The following is a 16,031-nucleotide window of genomic DNA, read 5'->3' on the forward strand; positions in this document are numbered from 1 at the left end:
CTGGGTGAAATTATATAAAAGCTATAACCCAATGCAAACCAGACTTTTCTTTAAAATATCATAGACCTATAAAATTACAAGCAATTTCTTGTTGCAAATAAATCATAATCTTGCAACAGTGTTCACAACTGCTTCTTCAATTTTGTTTTTAAAATTTGTTACATTTCAAGCTTTATTTCCACATTTTTAAAAAAGGAGCAGAGAAACAATGCAAGCATGTTGACAACTTAGCTTGAAATAAATTCTCCTTTTGAAATAGTGATATGTCACAGAAAAAAGGTTCCTACCTGGGTATAATTAATCAACAGACTGTAAATGAGAATATTTTTTCGATTTGCTTCTTTTGCCAGGTGTTTGATTCTGGTGAAATCATTCATTTGAATACAGGAAGATGAAGCTTCCTTGTCATTCATGCGCACCTTTAATAAATAAAAGCAATTTGTAGATGCATCATGGAATGCACTTTTCCTTGAACTCAAATTATTTACATAAAAGTACTGAACAACAGCTACGGTAATCTGAAAAGTTTATCACTTTCAAGCTCTGTAAATGATAAATACCTTTCATACGTGCAGGAGAAACTCAGTAGGTCACACAGTAACCAATGTTTCAGGCCCAGGTCCTTTGCTAGATAAGTGAGTTTCTCAAGTCTATTGCCCTTGACCTCGCATCTGCAGACTATCTTGTTTGAGTCCGACAATATATCATCAATGAAACAATAATGTTGTAGAAAATCAATAGGCACGCAGCACAACATTTAATTTGAAGATTCTTCCTTGATTCTGAACAATATGAATTTCTCTCACATAAATGCTACCTGATTTGCTGTTGTTTCCAGCAACTTGTTTTTTTTTAAATTTCAGATTTCCAACATCTGCAGTTTTATTTGTTTTTTGTTTAACGTACTGGAATTATGATGAAAAATGGAATGTTGCATCAGTCCATCGAGCCTTAACAAGAGATAGTGCAGAATACATATCACTTCATGTCACCAGTTACAAAAAATATTTACATACTCGGTATAGTTTGAGAAATAAATATCCTATGTTTTCGCAAATTTGGCGCCCGTATACACAAATATTAGGTTTAAATTTGTAATATTGCCCCTCCTATGCCTCTGGACCTGCGAAAATTTCCTCTGAATTATGTTAATTTTTTTTAATGTGTGTGTTAAGTGACATCCCTATGTGCAATCCTGAAAATACTCTTTTTCTTTCTTTTTCTATTTTATGTAACTATATTGTACTTTTTCTAATATTAGCTATTTTGAGAGAGGGGTTGGGAGTTTGTGGCGGTAAATACCATCATGTATGTAATTTATAATTTGACTTCTTTTTGGAACAAGTATTACTATATTAAATCTTGATTACTAAAGGTATGGAAAATTTTTAAATATATTTTTTTAAATTCAACAATTTGTGAACTTGGAATTGAAATCTGAAAATGCAGTTTTCAGTTCGATGCAATCTTTTCTTTCCACATTCCCATATATCAATAATTTTATTCTTAAGACCCCGAATCTTTCTAACAATACATCAGGAAACTTCTGCTATTTTCCAACATAATTGTCAGGAACTGTATGATTCATACACGTGTGCAAGCACGCAACTCCTAAACTTTGAGACTTCCTTGCTGATGCCTTTACAACTCCACTGCAAAATGCTGAAATGTTGGTTTCCTGCAGTTTCTCCACAGTCATGCTGGGAAATCTGCCCATATAAACTGCACCAAATTAGCTTTGGAAAACATTCACTAGCTTAATTCATTCCATAGGATAAGAATAGCTGCAAGGAAGAAAGGCAAGTTTTGAGTGATGTTTTTAACTTCAATTGTAATATTTAAATGTTTAATTGTATAAATATTTAATTTAAATTCTTTTCAAGTATCTTGCATTATCAATAAATAGAAATCTTTGTCCAGTTTTCCTATTCCCTTTATGTGATACTCATTCATAATTGGATGATTCTGCAGATAGCTTTCTTCACAAAACTACACATTTCAGAGTAATTTTACAGTTTCAACGCTGAAAAATGGGGATCAATTGAGCATATGTTGGAATGTTTTCCAAATAACTGTGCAGCAATTGTCTCCACATTTGCGGATTCAATTGTACTCTAAATCTTAGACTGTTCTCACAACAGAATTTGCCATTGTCCAGCATCATGTTTAACACAATGCAAGATTTCCCAAATAATTTATTTTACCATTTCACTCAATTTACTAACTTGAAGTCCTTACTGTGCTAACAAATTTCACACCTTATGCCAATAGAACAACTACCAAAGCAACAGTAGAAACTTCCTTCTGGACCCTCTAAACTTGTAACAACATAGGTTTGAATTGTGAGATAGTTCTATTAGGTTGATGTGGGAAGAGAGCACTTGTATAAACGTTTAATTTAATTTTTTTGAAGCTACTATCATTTAGTTCCAATTCAAAATAGAGAATACTTGAACACATTGTTAATTGACAGACAGGTTTAAATTCTCATAGCTCCTTGTGCAAAATGCTTCAATGTAACTGTCAAGTGAGCAGGTATTTGTCATAAATATAGGATAGATAGGAAGAACAAGAACCACAAAGGAACAAGCCTCGGGGAAATAGTAATAGTTGTTCATGGCAAAACAACTGAACCATAAACCAATGTCTCCAATCAAAATCAAAAAGAGATGGAGGAACATTTAGAAAAATGACCAGAAAACAAAAGGAAAATTTAAAATGAAAGGATTGGTCATATGGTATCATCACCAGAGAAAAATAAGCTGCCTATTCTTTAAAAAACTTCTCCAATGCAGGAAACTCATGTTAAAGCCATTAACTTCTTCCAGTCCCACAAAATGCTTTTGCAGTCCACAGGCACACAACTAAATGTGGAAAATAGGAGGATTTGTTCAGAAATACTCTGCTACTCCACAGAGTGAGTTCTTGGTCCACTGTTGATGGAATAGATTTAAATTATTGAATTATAATGAGAATTTCAAATTATCAAATTCAAGTTTATTGTCATTTGATTGCACATATACAACCTGACAAAACAGTGCACCTCCGGATGATAGGACACACACACACACACACACACACACACACACACACACACACACACACACACACACACACACACACACACAAATGACAAATATGACAAATGTATCACAACAAGGCCATTGCCCGCAGGTACCAGATAGAGATCAACAAGAACCTCGACAGCCTCCCCACAGTAGATGAAGTCAGGAAGGCACAACTCTCCTATGGCAAAGTGTCAGGACTCGATGCAATCTCTTCTGAGGTATACAAAGCAAGAGGCCCTGCCATGATGCAAAAGCTCTTCCAGTCCATGTGGTAAAAGGGACAGGTCCCACAACAGCTAAAAGATGCCAGGATAGTCCACATCTACAAGAGGAAAGGCAACCGCTAGTCTTGCGACAACCACCAAGGCATCTCCCTCTTGTCCATTGCAGGGAAGATTCTGGCCTGCGTCCTGCTCAACCGCCTTCTCCAACATCTTGAGCAAGGTCTGCTCCCAGAAAGTCAGTGTGGCTTCCGTGCTGAACGTGGGACCGTGGACATGATTTTTGCTATGCACCAATTCTCGGAAAAATGCCAGGAGCAACACAGTGACCTCTTTGTGACCTTTGTTGATCTAATCAAGGCCTTTGATGCGGTTAGCAGAGAAGGCTTGTGGAAGATCATGGAGAAGTTTGGCTGCCCCAGCAAGTTCATCACAATTGTCCAGCAGTTCCACGATGGTATGATGGTGAAAGTTCTGGATGACAGCGACAAGTCAGAGGCCTTCCCAGTGACAAAAGGCATCAAACAAGGCTGCATTCTCGCCCCGACTCTGTTCAGTATGGTATTGTCTGCCATGCTGACAGATGCCTTCCGTAACTACGAAGAAGGAATCAACATCAGGAACAGGACTGACAGAGGATGTTCAACCTCAGGCACCTACAGGCAATTTCAAAGGTGCAAGAGACTGTCATCAGAGACTTCAGCAAACAAGATGACTGTGCACTCAACGCCAGTACAGAGCAGAAGATGCAGCGTGAAATGAACTGCTTCTCACATGCCTGCGACAACTTTGGTCTCACTATCAGCACCCAGGAAAGCCATACCAGAAGCTGAGCATCATGGTGAAGGGCCAGAACCTCCAGGCAGTCGACAACCTCACCTAGCTGGGCAGCATACTCTCTCGCGCAGTGAACATAGACGCTGAGGCCAACAAAGGATTGCCAAAGCCAGCGCCACCTTTGGGAGACTCCTTGAGAATGTCTGTGAGTGGAGAGGACTCAGCCTTACCACCAAGCTGAAGATCTACTCTGCAGTGGTCCTTACCACTCTCCTTCATGCCAGTGAGACCTGGACTGTCTACAGCAGACACGCCAAACAGCTCAACCACTTTCTCCTGAGCTGTCTCCGCAGACTCCTCCTCATCAGGTGGCTGGACAAAGTTCCCGACACGGAAATCCTGGAACAAGCTGGGCTCTGCAGCATCTACACCCTCCTGCTGAAAGCCCAAGCCAGGTGGGCTGGACATGTGGTCAGAATGCCAAACAGCCAATTGCCTAAACAGCTGCAGTATGGAGAACTGTATCAGGGCAAGCACTCAGTTAGGGGGCAGAAGAAACTTTACAAAGACTGCCTGAAAGCGTCCTTCAAAGGCTAGGATGTCAACATGAACATGTGGGAGACGTTGGCCCTTGACCGCCCAGCTTGGCGCAGAAAGACAGAAGCCCGTGCAGCTGAAGTGAGGCGCATCACCGAGGTGCAACGAAAGCGTGCTGTGCACAAGGCCCGAGCAGCATCCACTGCCATGACAGCACCCACCTACGTGTCCCACATGTGGGCACAGATTGGCCATACCAGTCACTTTCGGACCCACAGCCACCAATCTCCCATTTGATTTTGAAGTCATGGTCATCTTCGAATACGAAGAATGAACAAGTGTGTGTGTGTGTGTGTGTGTGTGTGTGTGTGTGTGTGTGTGTGTGTACTATGTGCAAATATACCTATGTGTATGTGTGTGTCTGTGGATTACCCAAACCATTACAGCTTAGGCACAATTCTGATATTACATGCTGCCACTTTTATTTCCATTTTAATGGGACTGTCACTTAAAGAGCTAACAAATCAAGCTGCAAACCCTGCAAGCTTTGGAGATGACTGTGGGCTGACAACAGATAGAATTGTTTCTTCTCAAGAAAAGCAAGGAAGTGTTCCAGGGACACAAGGGCAGAGTCATGTGACCAACATATTAAAGAAACAGCACATTGTTTAATCAGGGGCCATTTTTAAAGAAGAAGTACTTGGATCAGCCGTTCTTTTGAGGAATACTGTACTGGAGTGGCTGTGTGATAATAGACAATTTGTTCACTTCTCCCTGTCAGGAGGATTTTGATCCCCACCGTGGCCAAAGGAACAGTCATTTTTGAAAGGGAATTAGTGTACCTCACTGTGACCAAAGGAAAGGTTATTTTGAAGGGGGGCTTATTGAATCCCACCTTGACTAAAGGAAAAGTCACTTTGATTGACCAGAATTTGTATTTTTGGAAGCAGAGAAAATACTGTATTTGTGAAGGTCACTTTGGACTGATTCATTCATTTTGGTTCCACTAGAAAAGGAAAAGGAGAGTTGTGACTACCACTTGTCTGAAAGGACATTTGCTCTGGAAGTAACTCATCAAGGTTTCATGAGTTAAAAAAAAAAAATTTCATGAGTTTGTGTCAGTCTGTCTCTCAATCTCTCCCACCTCGTTCGCTTTCATTTCTTTGCTCAGTTTAAGAGTCTTCTTGTTAACACTGGAGTTCTAATATTGACTTTGGAATGACTTTCCAGAATTATGCTCAAGCTGCAATTGGCTAGACACACATTCATATAAATAGATTCGCGCATAGTGGGGGTAAAGTTCAGTTAGGTTAGACACTGGAAAGTCAATTCCCAAACCTCAGTGTTAGAAATCCTGTGTTGAAATTCAGAACTTTCAAACTTTCCAACATCAACATCATGATAAGCTATTGAAGTTTGCTTAGGCACATCTGATAACAGGTTCCTAAATTTTAAAAGTAGCTGTTTCATTTGTTCCTTTTCCTGGACTGAAGATGAGACAACTTGTCATCCAAATTCTTCGAAATATTCAAATTAAACAAACTGTGACAATGTTTTGTTTGAAGTGAACCTCACGAGTGTCAGCTTGTAGCATCTCATGATCACTAAACTCCTCCGTTTTATCAATAACCAGTACCTCTGGCGAAGGCAGCTCCTTTGCAAAAAACCAAATATTCAAAATAAAGTTTTAACATGTTTACATGGCAACTCTGTGTTTTACCATAGAACCATAGAATGTTACAGCACAGAAAACAGGCCATTCAACCATTCTGGTCTGCGCCAACCAATAAAACTAGCTATGCCAACTGACCTGTTCTCATTCCAGAACTCCAGACCCTTCCCATCCATGTATTGATCCAATTTATTTTTAAAACTCAAGATTGAATCTGCAATCACTATATCAGATGGCTGTTCATTCCACACTCCTGCCACTCTCTGAGTGAAAAACTTTCCCCTAATGTTACCCTTATACCTCTACCCTTTTAGCCCCAAATTATGATCTCTTGTATTTATCTCCCCCAATCTGAGAGGAAACATCCTACTCACATCTACTCTGTCTATACCCCTCATAATCTTATAAACTTCTATCAACTAACCCCTCATCCTTCTTCGTTCCAAGGAGTATAGTTCTAACCAGTTTAATCTTTCCTGGTAACTCAACTCCTGAAGACCCAGATTCATCTTAGTAAATTTTCTCAGCATTCTTTCAAACTTATTGATATATTTCCCACTGCTGGGCAACCAGAACTGCACACAATATTCTAAGTGTGGCCTCAATAATGACTTGAATAACTTCAACATAACATCCCAACTTCTATACTCAATACTTTGATTTATAAAGGTTAAGATGCCAAAAACTCTTTTTAAAACAACCCTGTCCACATGCAACACCACCTTCAGGGAACAATGTATATGTACTTCCAGATCTCTTTGCTCCTCTGCACTCTTTACTGTGTATGTCCTACCCTGATTCACTCTTCCAAAGTGCAACACCTCACACGTATCTGCATTAAATTCCATCTGCCATTTACTGGCCCAATTTCCCAGCTGGTCCAGATCACTCTGCAAGTTTTGAAAATCTTCTTCACAGTCCACAACACCTCTTATCTTTGTGTCATAAGCAAACTTGCTGATCACGTTATCATCTAGGTCATTTATATAGATAACAAACAATAATGGTCCCAACACAGATCCCTGAGGCAGTCTGCTTGACAGACCTACATTCTGAGAGCAACCATCCACTACCACACTCTGTTTTCTTCCACCAAGTCAATTTCAAATCCAGTTTTCAACCTCTCTGTGTATACCTAGTATCCTAACCTTCTGAACTAACCTCTCAATTGGAACCTTGTCAAAGGCCTTACTGAAGTCCATATAGGCAACATCCATAGCCTTTACCTCATCAACCTTCTTGGTAACATACTCAAAAAACTCTACAAGATTTCTTAAACACAACCTACCATGTACAAATCCATGCTGACTATTCAAATAACAGCTGATGACAGTCCAAATAACTATATATCCTATCTCTCAGAAATCTTTCAAATTATTTACATACTACTGGCATCAGGCTCACTGGCTTATAATTGCCTGGTTTACTCTTGGCGTCCTTCTTAAACAGCAGGAGAACATGACCCACCCTCCAATCCTCTGGCACCTCTCCCATGACTAAGGACATTTTGAATATATCCGCCAGGCGCCCTGCAATTTCAGCACTTGTCTCCCTCAAGGTTTGGGGGAATATCATATCCAGTCCAGGGGATTTGTCTTCCTTTATTCATTGTAAGGCAACAAGCACCTCCTTCTAATTAAACTCCATATGTTCTATTTGTTTCCTTTCCATCCTATTCACTATGCCAGTTTCCTGCATAAATATCGATGCAAAACAATAGGTCCTCATCATGGTTTTTAGGGTCGAATGGAACCTCTCCAAGGCCCCTTGAGATTCTGGATAATATGCAGACGACATGATCTGTTTAAGTTGCAATTTATAAACTAACTGTTAAAATAGCCCTGACATAAAATTACTTCCCTCTTCAGGCAAACCAAATAAAGTGAAAAATTTCACAAGAGCACTTGACACAGTTTCAGCTTAATATTTATAAGTGATATTGCTTCTCGAAACCTGGTGTCTGCACACGTGACAGTTAACAAATACTAATTCCCAGCTTTAGTCTTGGGCAATCAATCGGAAATAGGCGGTTCAGGAGGCGGTACGGAAGGACACGTGCAGGTCGATGTAGATGGAGGAGGGGCCGTCTCGGTAACCAATACAGGTGGAGACGTAAAAATGGAATAGTCAACATGCGTCTGACGTATAACGACCACCTCCAGATTGGCAGCGTTACAAGCACCAAGTCCAAGACAGCAGTGGAGGGCGGGACAGACTTAAAGGGGTGGTATTTAGGAGGGATCACGTGGACACTCAGAAAGTTCATGATAGGAAACACTAGCTCAACCCGGTCCAATCATATCTTTGACTACTACAGAATACGTAAGATAAAGGTAGAGTTCTTCCCACTACATGCCAAGGATATAGCTCATAATTCAAGGGGCGGTACTATAGTGGATCTAGACTCCAAAATTAACACAACCAAACCAAGTAAGGGCAAAGAGGGGTTTTCCCAGCTCGCTAACAAGTCTAGCTATCATAACTGGCTCCCACATACAATTCATTCACGCTATTTCACCCCAAAACCATGGTTACTTCAGACAGCACAAGAGAACAGGTTCTTCCAGCCTAATTCTAAGACCAACCATATATGGCTAAATTCTAGAGACGACACCATGACACACGGAGGGTTGGGATATGAAATGTATTGGCCAGGAGACATCATTTACGAGTACCAAATAAAATACACCGCATATATTCAATTCAGAGAGTTTATTGGGTTTAATTAAGTACGAAGCGATCACCGTGTAGTAACCCTAACCCTAACCCTAACCCAACTACAACTTTAGAAAAGGGTACATCAAAAAAACAGGAATAGGTTTTAAAGGAGGCACTGGGGGATCCTGATTGGGTTTATCCACAACCTGACAAATGTGACATGTCTGGCAAAATGTCACAACATCTTTTCCTAAACTAGGTCAATAGAATTATTTCATAATGTTATATATAGTTTTCCTTCCACCCAAGGGTATGCTATGGGCCAAGGTCAAAATTTCATCCCCAGAGGCTTTGGAAAATACAACCTGGTGAACAACTGACACAAAATATTTGAATTCCTCCCTTTCGTTATCAGCGAGTCCAGAACATTTTTTTTTATTTCTGTGTGTTTCATCTCTTTATATACAGGAATCTGGTGCTGCCTCCTTTTCTTTCTTTATCCTCAGATCAGAACAATTTGCTATCATGTGACCAGGTTCCTTACAATAGGGATAAAGGGGATCCGAAGATTATTCTTTTTCTTGTTTCCCTTCTTCTTTATCCCTAGCTCTACTTCCCCATTTATTTTCTAACTTACTTGGATAGTATATATTACCCTTTTGGAACATTCAACTGGGTGCAAATTTAACCTTGTGGGTTAAAGCTGTTAGGATAAATTATGAAGATAAAGATACAAAAAGACCCAAGAATATTTTTACTTGGGAATATATATGAAGATATAAAATTGAAATTGGATAAATATCAAGAAACATGTTTAAATATAGCCACAATGACAGCAAAGAAATGTATAGCGTTAACATGGAAAACTGAGAATTTGGTAAAACTAGAAAGATGACATATTGAAATGCAAAATTGAATACCTTTAGAAAAAAATACTTATAGTTTAAGAAATCTAATTGGAAACTTTTATAAAATTTGGGAACCATATATGGATTTTATGAAGAAAAGTTCATCCACATCCTCCACTTTGTCCATCCTTCTCAATTAGTAATTATAAAAAAACAGTCAATGAATATTATATATGTTAATGATATTATATATGTAGAAGTAGATGTTCTTTTTCTTTTTTTCTTTCTTTTGGATGGGGGGTTGGGGAGAAAATTTATTTTATCATTTATTAAGTTACTATTATTACTGAATTTGTATTTTATATTGATACAAATGATTTTTTTTTAAAAACGTCTGGGCTTAAGCATATTAATCCGCTAATTTAGCAGATTCCTGCCACATTTTCACTCTTTTTTCATCTAAATATGCTTTTTTTTTGTCATTTGGAATGCACGTTTTAATTTCCTAAACTAACACCAATTCTTTGTTTATCATAGATATCATATCTCTTTTGTTGTGCACCATTGGTCAGAGCACACAGCTTTGTCATATGCAAAATCTGTATAAGACTGGTACAACGATTTTCTCAGATTCTTGATTTTTTGCCTATAAGCTTCTGGAACCAATTCATAAGCCTTAACCACAGCTTGCTTTACAGGATCATAATCAACAGTTTGTGGGATTACAAGGGCAGAGTAAGCTTGCTGAGCCTTCTGTTTAATCTTGCTTTGCAACATGAAGGACCAATGGTCTTTTGGCCACTTTAAACTCTTAGGAACTTTCTCAAAATGCCAGAAGTATTTATCAATCTCAGCCTCATTAAATGAAGGAACTACCTTCACCTCTCTACTAGTCATAAACTTCTCTACTAGTCATAAACCTCTCACAAGGATCCGAAGGTGGATCTCCTTCTCCTCTCTTCCAAACTCCTTTTGCTTCTCTGCTTCCTTCGCCCCAAATCTACTTTTTTCAAACCCCATCTCCAGTGCATGTAGCTCAAGCTACTTTTGTTCTCTCTCAAACTCAAATCTACATTTTTCTAGTACAAACCGACCCAACTATAACTGCTGCTCATGGGATTTACTCTCTGGAAATTGTTTCAACTCCTCCTCTCCAAATGTCCCTGCTTTTATATAGTGTTCAACAATAATTCTCTGGATCTCTGTTTCTTTCATCGACTGGTTTACCAGGTTAAGTTCAAACGTATGGGCAAGTCACTAACTCGATCTTTTTTGCCCTCTGCAAATCTGCATAGGATGGCAATCCCAAAAATTTATTAATATCCATTGCTGCTATTTTTCCACACACACAAGCCTTTTAATTGGGTTTGAAAATCAATTGATCAGTAAGGTCTAATTTTGATTAGATTTCAGACAAGTCCCCAATTTGTCACATCATAGACTAGCAGCAAAAGAAATTCACCAAGACAATGCCATTTTTAAAACAATATCTTTATTAATAATTCTAATAATATTACATCTTACATAAATCTAAACTTAACCCCAACTATGTTCAAATTTACATATGAGTAGGTGTTGTGTGTATGTGGATTACCCAAACCATTACAGCTTAGACACAATTCTGGAAAGTAAATTCCAGAAACTCAGTCTTAGAAATCCTTCGTTGAAACTCAGAACCTTTACACTGTTGTTCAGAAGTAATTACAAAGTAGGTGAGTAAATCATCAGACTGCCTTTAATTCATAAATATTTGTCAATTGCTTCCAGGGAAATATTCTTTCATATGAATGATTGTCATAACTGACCTCTTCCTTGCATAAGGGAAATGAAACTTGTGACTTTCACAATGCTTTCAAGAACCCAGGTAAGGGTCAGTAGAAATGACCATCAGAATGGTCATGATCCAATGAAGCAATTCTCTTGCTTATTTTACTCAGACATGGGTCAATCAAAAATGACCATTACAATGGTCATGGTGGTTCACTGTTTTCCCTAACAAAGAGAAACAGCAGAAGTGTCCATTTCACAGAGCCATTTCAACTGTTTTTAAATCACTTGCTTGATCAATACTTGTTTCAGTTTCAATGCCCCCAAAAAAAGACTCAATAATCAGATGATTTCTCTTTGAATAGATGCCTTTTCCTTGGCTAAACAATCCATTGTTCTGGTTCTTAATTGAAACTCTGTTAATGGCTTGGACTCAGATGCTTCTACATCTGTAAACATGTAATTATGAAATCTGTGAGGGTTTTTCACCCTGTTCCAACCCCCAAAGTAACCTACTTAAAAAAAGAGGCTTGCAACAGTACGTGTGTGTGTGGTGTGTAATTTACAGGATTCTCAAATTGTTCAACAGTCTCAGTGCCTGTGATTATGCTCCTGTACATCTTCCTGGCTGGCTGGTAAGGGTTCTCAATGATTCTCTGAGCACTGTAAGTGCCGGTCCCTGTAGATCAGTGGTTTTCAAACTTTCTTTCCACTCACATACCACTTTAAGTAATGCATCTGCCATAGGTGCTCTGTGAAGTAAGGGATTATTTAAGGTGGTATGTGAGTGGGAAGAAAAAGTATGAAAACCACTGTTGCCAACAGAGGGTGACTCCAATAATCTTCTCATCAGTTTTAATTACTCTCCGCATTGACCTCCTGATACTTTGCAACTGCCATACCACACTATGGTGTGGTATGCCAGGACATTCTCCATTCTGCTCCTTTAGAACATTGTTAGGATGGTGGCCTGCAACTTCCTGATTAATGAGGTGGTGTTGTGGGTCCAGGACAGGTTGTCATTGAATTAGATGGCAAGCAACTTGGTGCTCCCCACCCTTTCTATGATGGAGCCATTGATACGTAGTGAGGAGTGGTCCTTCATCCTCCTGAAGTACACATTTATCTCCTTTGTCTTGTTCACTTTGAGATTCATGTTGTTGCTCTTGCACCATTGAATGAGCCTATCAAAATCCTCTGTGTAAGACAACTCATCGTTGTTGCTGATGAGGCCAACTATGTTGTGTCATTCGCAAACTTGATGGTTCTGTTGGAGCTGAACCTGGCAGTGTGAACTATAGTGCTCAGTGAGATGGGGCTTGAGGTTTTGCTGCCAACAAGGACAGACTGTGGTCTTTCAGTTCAGAAGAGTGAAACATTAAAGTCTGCAGACACAGCGATTGTAGTAAAAACACACCAAAACACTGGAGGAACTCAGCCAGTCTTTTCAGCCTCTATAGGAGATAAAGATATATTGAGCCTTTCTTCAAGGGGTCAGGCCTAAAATATCTTTGTCTCCTATGGAGGGTGAAAAGACCAACTGAGTTCCTCCAGCATTTTAGTGTGTTTTTTTTTCAGCTCAGAAGTCCAGGATGCAGTTGCAGAGTGGAGTACTGATTCCCAGCATGGACAATTTATCCACAAGCCTCTGAGGTTTGACTGTGTTGAACATCAAGCTGGTCAATGAACAATGAGACATCATTCTCTAAGTGGGACAGGACAGAGTGGAGGGTCAAAGCTATTGCATCATCTGTGGATTAGTTTGGCTGATAGGCAAACTGGAATGGTCGACTGATGCAAATGGGTAGACCTTGATGTGCTCCATTACCAGTCACTAAAGCACTTAATGATCATGGAGTTCAGTACCACTGGATGGTACTCAGTTAGTCCAGTTACCATTGATATCTTAGGGACTGAGATATTGGTGGTAGCTTTGAATCCTGCAGGGAAAATCAATTGCTTGAGTGAGATATTCGGAGCTCAGTCAGATGTTCCACACAGTCCCTCAGCCCCTGACCTAGGATGTTATCTGGTCCTGCTGCTTTGTGTGGGTTCACCCTGGATATGATCCTCCTTACCTCAGCTGCTACTGGTGCCTGTTCATCAAGGGCGGGGGGGATGGGGCTTTCTTTGGTGATAGTAAAAACACAAATGCTGGGAAAATTCAGCGGGTTGAACAATATACCTTAAATAGCAAAGATAAAGATACAAAAGCAACGTTTTGGATTTGAGCTCTTCATCAAGGCATGAAGGACTTAAGCCCGAAACATTGGTTATGTTAATGTTATCCAACATTAACTTTGCTATATAAAGAACACTATTTGACCTGCTGAGTTTCTCCATCATTATGTTTTTACTTCAATAACAGTGTCTGCAGACTTTTGTGTTTCACTCTTTCTTTGGTGACATGTTGTTTTCTGCATCAAACCATACTTAGTATTAAGAGCTCCCGTTTCTTGTAGTGAGTATCACTTTAAGGGCTAATACTGGCTGCAACCATTCACAGCTGTGGAGAGACTGGGTGTCAACAGCTAGTCCAGACTCTACCCAAAGTAGGTACTCTGGAGAGGGAAAAAAATAACATTTGCTTTATCCAGGAGAGAGAGTAATTTCAGTGCGACACTGAAGGAAGCAGCATTTTATTATTGACCACTATCCATTTTATGGAACACTGAGTGGAGAGATTTTGTGTGAAATTGACAATTTGGTTGATTCTCCCTGTCAGGGGAATTATTGAACCACACTGTGGCCAAAGGAATGGTCATTTCAATCAACCTGTACCTGGGTTTTGGAGCCATCGAGGAAATCACGCATTTTGTTTCTCCTACGCAAGGAAAAGGGGTGTTGTGATTGTGACAACTGTTGATCTGAAAGAATATTTCTCAGCAAGAAACTCGAGAAGGATTCATGAGTTTTCAGCAGTCCGGGCACTCAGTCTCTTCCACCTCTTCTGTGATTATTTATTGGTATCAGTTGAAGAGTCTGTGTTTCAAACACAGGATTTCTAAGGCTAAACTTTGGAATGACTTTCCAAAATTGTGCCTAAGCAGTAATAGTTTGGATATCCAACATACACACATACCAGTGTATATTCACACATAATTGGGGTTGATTAACAAACATGTAAGTAGTTATTGATATTTTTTCAAAAGAAAGACAATAACACGGTCTTGATGAATTTCTATTGCTGCTGGTCTACGACATAACAGTAGAAGGTGCTCAGCAAGTCATGAAGGGAGAAGTAATTTTCACTGACTCGCAGGGTTAACGTAGTCCCTTTTCATTTTAAATACTTTGCCACATGCGCCTTATGTCACCAGGATTGCTCATTTGTTCAAAGTTCATGTTGGTTGTCAGAGTACATTCATGACATCACCAACAACCCTGAGATTCTTTTTCTTGTGGGCTAGGCAGTTTTTGCCCATGTACATTAAACCCAATTGCCCAAATGACATCTAATGACTTCTAATCTGTTTTCAGGTGTCTATAATTCCACCATCACTTCGGACAGCCCATGCTGGATAACCACTAGGTTTAAAAAAATGTATCCCCAAAGGTCCTCCTAAAACCCCTTCCTCTCATCTTAAAATGAATCCCCTTTTTGATATCCCTACCATGGGAAAATATTTTGTCTATTCACTCTAACATTACCTCTTCTAACATTACATATATACCAGGTGACCCCAGGCCCTTTTGCACCTGGGGAAACAAATCCATCATATCCACTCTCTCTCTAAAACTGAAGTCCTTCAATCCAGGCAATATGCTGATGAATCTCCTCTGCACTTGCTCCAGTGCAACAACATCTTCACTATCGCATTGCGATCAGAACTACTCACAACTGCTTTTGTCCTCAAGAGGTACAATTTAATTTCTATTGCCTTTCCTCATTCTCTACTCAAAATCATGTCAACTTGCACTTCTCTGCCTGAAGCTTCATCTGCATTTGTTTGCCTGCAGAGATATGTACCTGCACTCTTCATTGCTATATTTCCAAATCTTATGTCATCTTTGAAATAAATGTTGTTTACCCAAACATTAAGTCCTCTTTCAGCACGATTTTCCCTGTCATGCATTAACTTGTTTCATCATACAATTCATGTTATTGTACAAACGAGATTAATCCAGAGTTTACTGCCTTGAAGGGGTCAAACTTTTTCATTTGCTCTTTCTTTTTAAAATATTTTTATTGAGTTCAATATAATGCTCTCATAATACATGTTGCATTGACATAATAGAAGGAAATATCTGGTAAAAATACTCTAATTAACAGTTTCCCACTATCATTATTAATTGTTAATTACTATTAAGATTAAAAATGAAAATCACATGATTACTTAGTAAGCAATCTGCTCATAACTTGGTAAAATATCAATTAATATTAATATTGTATCATATTGTATCATATATCAACTCCAACTAATCAATTTGTATTATGAAACAAAAAAAAATTTCAGACACAAATATTTATTAATCTATAAGA

General features: G+C 39.0%; 1 protein-coding gene across 11 annotated transcripts in view; it reads right to left on the reverse strand.

Annotated features, from left to right (window-relative positions):
• crppa (CDP-L-ribitol pyrophosphorylase A) overlaps positions 1–16,031 on the reverse strand; it is a 326,889-nt gene that overhangs the window by 166,245 nt on the left and 144,613 nt on the right. For 10 of the 11 annotated variants that reach the window (XM_069913762.1, XM_069913763.1, XM_069913764.1 and 7 more), the window contains exon 9: positions 288–419. In XM_069913762.1, the coding sequence (XP_069769863.1) occupies positions 288–419 (132 nt within the window). Of the gene's footprint in view, positions 1–287; positions 420–16,031 lie in introns of those variants that run through there. The other variant, XM_069913770.1, reaches the window with a different exon arrangement.

Source organism: Narcine bancroftii, chromosome 1, assembly GCF_036971445.1.
Source record: "Narcine bancroftii isolate sNarBan1 chromosome 1, sNarBan1.hap1, whole genome shotgun sequence".
Classification (NCBI taxonomy): Eukaryota; Metazoa; Chordata; class Chondrichthyes; order Torpediniformes; family Narcinidae; genus Narcine; species Narcine bancroftii.